This window comes from Giraffa tippelskirchi, chromosome 9 (assembly GCF_054371585.1).
Source record: "Giraffa tippelskirchi isolate mGirTip1 chromosome 9, T2T-mGirTip1v1.2.pri, whole genome shotgun sequence".
NCBI lineage: Eukaryota > Metazoa > Chordata > Mammalia > Artiodactyla > Giraffidae > Giraffa > Giraffa tippelskirchi.
This window is the reverse complement of record NC_137283.1, coordinates 134,825,942-134,836,225: the sequence shown is the minus strand read 5'-3', so window position 1 is coordinate 134,836,225 and position 10,284 is coordinate 134,825,942. Positions and strand designations below refer to the sequence as shown.

General features: G+C 42.9%; 1 protein-coding gene across 1 annotated transcript in view; it reads left to right on the top strand.

The window, feature by feature from the left end:
• The first annotated feature begins 6,360 nt into the window (after positions 1-6,360).
• The window catches only part of MOXD1 (monooxygenase DBH like 1), a 93,461-nt gene continuing 89,537 nt past the window's right edge, over positions 6,361-10,284 (top strand). The window contains exon 1 of the mRNA XM_081530545.1: positions 6,361-6,896. Within this exon, the coding sequence (XP_081386671.1) occupies positions 6,633-6,896 (264 nt within the window). The 5' untranslated portion in view covers positions 6,361-6,632. The remainder of the gene's footprint in view (positions 6,897-10,284) is intronic.

Below are 10,284 nucleotides of genomic sequence, written 5' to 3'. Positions count from 1 at the left end.
TAGGTTCATCAGTACCATTTTTCTAGATTCCATACATATGATTGAAATATGACATTTGTTTTTCTCTTTCTGACTTACTTCACTCTGTATATCAGGCTCAAGCTTCATCTACCTCACTAGAACTGACTCAAATAGAATTTCTTAATTTTATAATAAAATGTTCCTTCTATAAAAATCACAATTTTGTTAAGCTTTCTGACTTTAGAGTTCTGGTGCTCCTCAACCTTTTTTCTATCGATGGAAATCTTTCTTCTAACCAAAAGTTTATAGAGGACTCCTCACAAATCAGACATCACATCTCATCAGTTCAGTTCAGTTGCTCAGTCGTGTCGGACTCTTTGCAACCCCATGAACTGTAGCACGCCAGGCCTGCCTGTCCATCACCAACTCCCGGAGTCCACCCAAACCCATGTCCATTGAGTTGGTGATGCCATCCAGCCATCTCATCCTCTGTCATCCCCTTCTCCTCCTGCCCTCAATCTTTCCCAGCATCAGGGTCTTTTTCAATGAGTCAGCTCTTTGCATGAGGTGGCCAAAGTATTGGAGTTTCAGCTTCAACATCAGTCCCTCCAATGAACACCCAGGGCTGATCTCCTTTAGGATGGACTGGTTGTATCTCCTTGCAGTCCAAGGGACTCTCAAGAGTCTTCTCCAACACCACAGTTCAAAAGCATCAATTCTTCGGCGCTCAGCTGTCTTTATAGTCCAACTCTCACATCCATACATGATGACCACTGGAAAAACCATAGCCTTGACTAGACAGACCTTTGTTGGCAAAGTAATGTCTCTGCTTTTTAATATGCTGTCTAGGTTGGTCATAACTTTCCTTTCAAGGAGTAAGCATCTTTTAATTTCATGTCTGCAATCACCATCTGCAGTGATTTTGGAGCCCAGAAAAATAAAGTCTGACACTGTTTCCACTGTTTCCCCATCCATTTGCCATGAAGTGATGGGACCAGATGCCATGATCTTAGTTTTCTGAATGTTAAGCTTTAAGTCAACTTTTTCACTCTCCTCTCTCACTTTCATCAAGAGGCTTTTTAGTTCTTCTTCACTTTCTGCCATAAGGTTGGTGTCATCTGCATATCTGAGGTTATTGATAATTCTCCCGGCAATCTTGATTCCAGCTTGTGCTTCTTCCAGCCTGGCATTTCTCATGATGCACTCTGCATATAAGTTAAATAAGCAGGGTGACAATATACAGCCTTGACGTACTCCTTTTCCTATTTGGAACCAGTCTGTTGTTCCATGTCCAGTTCTAACTGTTGCTTCCTGACCTGCATACAGGTTTCTCAAGAGACAGGTCAGGTGGTCTGATATTCCCATGTCTTTCAGAATTTTCCACAGTTTATTGTGATCCACACAGTCAAAGGCTTTGGCATAGTCAATAAAGCAGAAATAGATGTTCTGGAACTCTCTGGTTTTTTTGATGATCCAGCAGATGTTGGCAATTTGATCTCTGGTTCATCTGCCTTTTCTAAAACCAGCTTGAACATCTGGAAGTTCATGGTTCGCATATTTCTGAAGCCTGGCCTGGAGAATTTTGAGCATTACTTTCCTAGCGTGTGAGATGAGTGCAATTGTGCAGTAGTTTGAGCATTCTTTGGCATTGCCTTTCTTTGGGATTGGAATGAAAACTGACTTTTTCCTGTCCTGTGGCCACTGCTGAGTTGTCCAAATTTGCTGGCATATTGAGTGCAGCACTTTCACAGCCTCATCTTTCAGGATTTGAAATAGCTCAACTGTAATTCCATCACCTCCACTAGCTTTGTTAACTTCCATAAACTCATTGGAAGGCAAAGAGAAGAGATGAAGAGGTTCTTTTGTTGTGGAGCATTGGGCTCTATGGCTCATGGACTTCAGTAGTTGTGGCCCATGGGCTCAGTACTTGTGGGTCCCGGGCTCTAGAGCACAGGCTCGGTAGGTTTAGTTGCTTTGTGGCATGTGAGATTTTCTCAGACCAGGGAATGGAACCCATGTCTCCTGCATTGGCAGGCAGATTCTCTACTATTGAGCCATCAGGGAAGCCCCAAGTATGATTATTTTTTTCTTCTAAGAATATTTTATTACTTTTCTAGTTGCAACAGTTTTATTTCAGAGCATAATTTATAGATAATACCAAAATGCAGATTTTGCCAAGAGAAAGTGGTTTTCTTGTGTTATCTTCATATGGAAGAGCCTAAAAGTGATTTTTCAATCCCAACTGGCACTTACTTTCAAAGTAACCTCAAGAACTCAGTGAAACCCATTTCAATTCTTTAATAATGAAAGTAAAGGCACTATGGCCTCACCTTCTTCACCCACACTACTGTCTTCATTGGTATCATCCATTATTAAGATAAGGAATATAATATTGGGCTAATAGCAGATCATGGCATCTTGCTCATGTGAAAAATAACAGACCAACTGAAAGTTTCATGATGATGACATAGAGGCTTTAAAAATTATTTTTTGTTGTTGAATATGAGGTGAGAGCTAGGGAAAGTATATAGTTTAAAAGAAAGAAAAAGAAAGAAAGAAACCAAAGTTCTATTTTTGGCTTTCCTACCACAGACTCACAGTGTTAACTTGAACCAGTGACCAACTTTTGTGTATTAACTAAGCCTATCCACACAAGAGGCTTAGTGAATAGACAAAAATGAGAAAATGCTTCAGCTTCCCTATTTGCTGGAGAACTGCTGAGATCACTTATATAAATATTTTTCTTTGAGCTCCCTAGAAGACAAGAACTTTATAAATATTTAGTCTTATTGTTGCACCTTAGGTACAAGTAGACAGGAAAATTATGATACTCCCATATTTAAGTAAGAAATAACCTCGTTTAGACAATCCTGGTTCATACCAAGGACTTTGCACTGGCTTGTTAGGGTCTCTTGAGCTTTCATTTTTCCATCCTCCTCCCCCTCCTTGCAGTTGACAAATGTGGAAATATAAATAAACCTTCCACAGCAGCAAGGGTTCCAAGGTAAGGAAGCCCAGCATGGATTCAGTCACACTGGCTGATGGCAAGCTGTGTATCAGAATGGGTGAGGATTCAAAATAAACATCACATTTAAAATTCCTGATTGAAAAGTGTGAGAAAATGACTCATTTTTAAGAATGAGTAATTTGGTTGAATGTACTGAACTCAAGTCAGACCTCACTGAATCTCCAGTTTTATCTCTTTTCTGTTTCTTTTATAGATACATGTATAGAGAAAAAACCTAAAAAAATGTGACTGGAACTGGCATGCTTAGAGTCATTCTTTATTTCAAGTGGAGTTTTGCAAAATTAATTCACCTGTTTCTTCACAAATTCCTATTCAACAGGCTCTTCCTTCAAGGTTTTAATGGCACTAGGTTCTGGAATGATGTTCTTGGAATGCATACAAGGGTTATTTTTGGAAGGTGGAATTTCAGGTGATTTTTTTTAAGTTTACTTTCTTACTCATATTTTCCTGCATTTCCTGACCTTTAGCTTTAAATAAGAAAGAAGTATTATTTTTACAAAAACAATAGTGAATAAATAAATTTGAAACCCCTTGCTACTGATTTTATTCTCTTCTTGGCCATATAGCCTGAGTTTTTAATGGACCAGTGCTTTCTTCCTGCTTTCTTTAGGGATTTAAAACAAGCAGTTGTACAGTAATTAATTTCCAATTGGGAAACTGAGAGTTTATGAAATTGAATGGGGAGATGATTTTTATCCAGGGAACCCACGCAGCGTCACACTTAGATAAAATTGTCTCTTTTGTCTTCATTTACTGGGGTAATTCAAGGCAAGGCAGAATGGATCTCTTGAAGATGAATTATGCTAATAATTTCTGTTGATCTAATCTCAATATGATTCTATTAGTTTTAATAGTTCTTGAGCACTCAGGGTACCCCACTCCAGTATTCTTGCCTGGAAAATTCCACGGATGGAGGAGCCTGGTAGGCTACAGTCCATGGGGTTGCTAAGAGTCGGACACGACAGAGTGACTTCACTTTTCCTTTTCCCTTTCATGCACTGGAGAAGGAACTGGCAACCCACTCCAGCATTCTTGCCTGGAGAATCCCAGGGACGGCGGAGCCTGGTGGGCTGCTGTCTATGGGGTCACACAGAGTTGGACACAACTGAAGCGACTTAGCAGCAGCAGCAGAGCACTCAGGGTGCTTTAGATGCAATGCCAGTTACAGACAAGCAACAGGCAATAACTTCACATTCAACAATCTTACTTGATGAAAGAATAAAACCATTTAAGACTCTCTTTTGTATATTCGTGTGTGGTCGTCTTTTCTATTTTGGCCTTAATACCAGGGCAGAGCAGAGCATTCAATCACATCTAGGGGGCTAAGCTTTCCCTCCACAGCCCATCTTTGTTAAGAGGATGCTTCCAGGAGGATCTGAAATGCATCTATTTATTCTTCCTACAAGTATTTATTAAGCACCTATTGCATGGTGGTCCATATTCTAGGCAATGGGTTAGAATAAGGAACCAGAATCTGTTTCTGGTCTAAAAGGCTGCTGAAGGAAACTGTCTATAGACAGACACTGAAATGTTAGGAGTACCATCACGAGGTCTGAAGAGAACATTCCATGGACATCAGTACCACTGGGTAAGGGTCAACGAAATCTGATGGAAATGTGGGAAGGAGGATTAGAAAATACTTCAAAGAATGGAGGGAAGAAAAGGCAAGTGTGGCAGAGCGTGAGCAATCTGAAAAGGCAGAGTGACGGGAGACAGCGGGGCTCTCTTTTAGGATTCTAGAGGCAATTTTTATGTGTCCTTCTAGTGGGAAATGGGTGAGTGATATGAGAGTGATTGATGGAAGGTAAAGCCAGAACAATAAACAGGGATCAGACTCTAGATGTGAATTTGGAATTTATATAACACCCCTCCCCCCACCAAGGAAGTAGATGTAACCACATGTTCCAGGCTCCTCTATGCTAGGAATAAAAAGTAGGGTCACCAAAGAGGAAGTTTGCCTTTGATCATTCTGGAGTGACATAACTCCCTTGAAATCCCTGTGTTTCCTGTAGTCCCAGGATTGACTCTTCTTGGTCTCTGTGTCCATCATTTTGTTCCTCTCTCCATATTCCTGTTCTCTTCCTGGCTAGAGCCATAGCAGTAACCACACGCCTGTGCTTGTAAAATCTCAGTTCTAAGGATGAAATTCTTAGTTTGCTGAAGTTGATGTTGCTGCCTCTGATGTCTGCCCAGTGAGCTACTGTGGCTACTCTCAACGGGTCAGTTCCTTTAAGTCTTCACAGGCTCTTTTATTTCTTGCCTTGTCCTAAGGTTTCAACACCACTCTTCTCTGGTCTATTGTCATTGGCTAAACCTATAGATTTCTGTCCCCTCTCTCCTTGAGATGAGTCCGTTCTCAAGCAATTCCCTGAACTCCCTGGTAAGCAGATCCACTGGAAGTTTGCCTTCTGGAATTAGTCAAATATGCCTGAATCTTTGGGAGAGCACAGTTCTGATGCATGCTGGTAACTCTGGGAAAAATCACGGGAAGAGGAACTGGAAGAGAAAACAAGAGCAAGAAAAAACAGGCTGAAACATGAATCTAAGAGAGAAAGTAGGCAGCTTGTGTGGAGCTTCCAAATGCAGAGCAAATAGCACCGTTTGTATATTCTTCTTGCCCATGCTGTTTTTATCTGATATCCGCTCTTATTTGTATATTCTGTATTATTTGTATCTTATGAGCCACCTTAGAACGTTTTCTGAAACAGGGCAGAATATAAATAAATGAATAAATAAAGAAGGTAATTTGCAGTTACACTGAGTAATTAGCATTCTGAAGACAGGAGTGATATGGGTAAAAGTAGAGGCAAAAAACACTTTTTGACAAACACGACTATGGCCAGAACTTGAAATAGTAGGAAGACTTCAAATTAAAATTTAACTCCCAAATGATGCTTCAGCCTTGACCTACTCTGCTGATAGCTGAGTATTTTGGCAGAATTTGTCAAAACCAAACCAAATCAAACAAAAACCAGATATAAAGAGGCAAGCCTCAGGGCACTGACTCCTGGCGTCAGGAACCAAATGCGCTGGAGGAGGTGAACCGTGGGGTTAAGGACATCGCTAGTTACAATGGTTTTCAATGCAGCGAATATAGAGATGTTAAGCAGTTACCCTGGACGGGACTTTCTCTCACTTGCTGTCCATCAAACCCAGAATTATCCCTCTGATCATTCAGATCCTCCCCTCCTCTGCTAAGCTAAACTTGCCCTTCCTCAGCAGTCTCTTAGTCTTTCCCTTGGGATCCCCACCCCTGTTCCCCGCGACGTGCCCACACTGCCCAGGCAAGCTCTAGCACTCTCCGCGCTCCTTTTCTGTCGACCCCCGTCCTCAGCTTCCACCTCCTCCTCTCCTCTTCCAGGACGCCCGTCACTGCGCTCCCCACTGAATCCGACCTCGGGGACCAAGTCGGGGGCGCGGGGCGGCAGGTGGATGGGGCGGGAGGGCGGGTCGCGGATGGAGTCGGGGGCACTCAGCCCGCGGACCGCCCGGGACTGAGAGGGGGAGCGAGACTCTGCGGCCCCTCCCGGCAGGCAGGCCGGGGGGCGGTCCCAGGCCGCTTGCTCGCGCCGCCGCTCCGCGTGCGCCCTCCGCGCTGCAGTCGGCGGGAGCCCAGGTGCCCGTGGGCTGGACGCGCCTGAGGATGTGCCGCTGGCCGCTGCTCCTGCTGTGGGGGCTATTCCCCCGCGCGGCGGCGGGGGGCTCGGGCTTGCCCTTGCCGCACCGCACGCTCCTCGATTCCGAGGGCAAGTACTGGCTGAAGTGGGGCCTGCGGGGCGGCCAGCTCGTCTTCCGCCTCGAGGTGCGGACCGCCGGCTACGTGGGCTTCGGCTTCTCGCCCACCGGGGCCATGGCCGCGGCAGACATCGTCGTGGGCGGGGTGGCCCGCGGGCGGCCCTACCTCCAGGTAAGCGCGTGTATACCCGCCTGCAGCCGCCCCTCCGAGCCCCTGGCCGGTCCGGATTCCGGGCAGGCAGGCGCGGCTGGGGGAGGCACCCCGGGCCACCCGGCTTTCTCTCCGGCGGAGGCTGGACGCCGTCGCCCCCGTAGCCCCGCAGCCCCAGCCCGGCTTCCGCTACCCTTTGCGATCCTCTCTTGCACCCCAGAACCCAAGGCCCCTGGGGCTGGAGTCCCCAACTTCGCCGCCTGGCCCCCGGAAAGCGGAATACGGTAATCCTAGGCAGCTTTCCGTCTCTGAACACTTTCCCGTCCCCAGCGCCCCACTTAGTACATGCCCACGTACACACCTGCCACGCACTACCCATCATCTCTGATGGTTAAGGAGAGGGACCCCGGCTTTGGGGATCTACGGGGCGGCTCTCAGGGTTGAAGGGACCGGAGAGTTTTGGCATTTGCTGTCTAGCTGTCTAGAATCGCGGATCTCAGAAGGCTTTTCTGTAGCTTCCCAACTTTGGGGCTGGGTCAGCTACCTCATGCCAGCAATGAATGAAAGGTCCCCAAGAATCCTTAGGAACTTGCTATTGGGAGCTGTTTAGGAAGCTGAGAAACCTACAAAACCTGAAGTCTTCAGGCAAAACCCCATATTAAGTGACAAAACGTTTCACTTACTTTCAGTTCAGTTCAGTCGCTCAGTCGTGTCCGACCATTTGCGACCCCATGGACTGCAATATGCCAGGCTTCCCTGACCATCACCAACTTCTGGAGCTTACTCAAACTCCTGTCCATCGAGTCAGTGATGCCACTTACTTTAATAGCTAACAAAATTAAATTGACAGCTACCGTTTTGCTTTGAAAGAGCCAGAGTAGAGACGTTGCCCGTTCACAGATATTTTAATGAATAGGAAAAAAATAAAAAAAAGAATTGAGATGATCGGAATGATTAGATGCTTAGGTTTTTGGACATTTTTGTCTGTTTGATTTTGACCAACATTTGAACACTTATCCACTATGATATAACATCGTGGTGAATATAGTGTTGCTTATCAAAATTCATCCAAAAATACTACCCTTTGCTAAAAGTCTCTTAATACATATTAAAGCTAGTTCTTCTGGCTATATATTAGGCTTTGATGATATTAAAATCGATATACCCGATGGATTCCAAAGAGCATTTCTCAGTAATTTTATTTCTGATGTCTAAGTTTGATTGCCACGATGTTGTGCCATTAATTTTTAACGCTAATTATGGCAATGAGCTGTTAACTCTGGCTAGGAATTTTAAAAATGACAGCAATAAAAACTTTAAAACCGTTCCATTGTCTATTTTTTCATAAATTAGTCCTTTCCTCCCCCAAATAAGCACAACTCCAATAAAGTACAGTTTTATGAGAATTACACTGTTGAAGTCATTGACGTATAAATTTACTCCTCCTGCAGCATCTCAGACATTAAATTTGTAAACCAAGAATTTGACCCAAACACAGGCCTCACTAGCTGAGTAATTTGCTCTCTTCTGATATGAAGTAGACAGTACCTTATTTAAACATCTATTGAGCCACATCTTTTTGCTTGTCTACTTTTTTTTAGGATGGGCAGAATCAAATGCCCCTTAACTATCCTTAAATGTTTTGTTGAAGGGAGCATGGAAATTCTTACTTCAGTGATATCATAAATCATGTATACTTTAAAGATAACTTGATATTATTTTTCTCAAAGAGTAGCATTTCTAGAAAGCCCATCCAGTTTGATATCAAATGAAAGACTAAGCAGAACTCTGTTTCAACATGCTATAAGGGGCACACCACAAACATAGTTTGTTAAACTACAGTATTCCCACACTGCGGGTAGCTCTTTGTAAAGATAACATAAGAACTAATCAAGTGCCTTTAGATGGGTTTTGAAACGTAGAACTTTTCTTAAGTAATTGCTGAACACATAGCACTGTTCAGTAAGCTTTGGATATGGACCTTTTCCCAATATATTTAATGAGCAAGAAGTAGAACTTTCTCCTCTATTTTTATTCCTAAGGAAATGGAATTTTTATTTTCATATATAAAGGATTGTCATTTTCTCAGTTGACTGAAATCCTTTACTACTCCATTTTCTTACGCATTGGTAAAGAATTTGCATGCCAGTGCAGGAAATGTGAGACTGGTTCGATCCCTGGGTCTGGAAGATCCCCTGGAGTAGGAAATGGCAAGCCACTCTAGTATTGTTCCCTAGAGAATCCCAGGGACAGAGGAGCCTGGGGCTTCAGTCTGTGGGGTCACAAAGTGTTAGACACAACTGAACACACACACAGCTCAGCACAGCCCACTCATTTTAGGACATATAATATACAATAAAAATTATGCGTAGCAGTTAAGTAGAAAGAAAATTTATTAAAAACCTTTTTAATAAAATGAAAGACCCCAGACACTAAAAATAAAAAGAAACGTATCATTTCCAGCTGGATCATCCAGGTTGGGAGATTCCATTTTCCAACACTTGAAATTGTATCTTCTCCCAAAACTTACTAATTTGAGATTCTTTGTACAGTGAGTGGTATCTTCAGCAACTCTACCAAAAGGTAAATAACATTCTTCAACATTGTGTATGTGATTCCATTAGGAAACTTTGATTTTCGTGTAATTTTACTTCCAGTGAGAACTTTGCATGAAACAATACAACAAAAAGCATTGCTTCTGGGGCAATGGCATTAAACTGTATGAGGACTGATGACAACCTAAGTTGATGTCCAAGTCACCTTCCCTTGTGGCTACTTTCCGTATATATTATTTCATTCTTTCTTATTTAATTAGAAAACTTGACCTTTAGATATTTTATTTTATTATTATTCTGACTTTTATTTTTTCTGATGATATTAAGACTCTTCTTTTCAATAGAATTTTAACTCCTGGACTAAATCCCAACCAGCCAGGCAGAGAATTGTTGGTGAAACAGATGTCATAAACCCAAATCCATACAGAGGTCAGGAAGCAAATGTAAAAGAGTGACAAGACTCAAGTGGAAATGGCAGTATTGTAATGCAGAAGAGTAGAGGGGATGGAAGAAACCCCGATTTTCCCATGTGAATTACTGTTATGTGGGAATGCAAATCAAGTATTGCCAGACCTTCTGTTTGTTTGTTTTTTGAGAGAACACAGATATGTGTGTGTGTGTGTGTAAGTAAAATCTGATTAGTAAGTAGCAGCCACAATTCAAGTTTGTATAACACACCCTGTTTTGCACGTATACACACATAATTTCATTTGAGATATATCCCATGGACAGCTTGATCTGGGACCAAGAGGAAAAAAGCTAAAGTGAATAAAGAATCAACCCAAATTATGAAAACTGGTGAAAGGCTAAGAGGCAGGTTCCAATTCTCTTCAGGCCCCACTTATTCTGTTAGG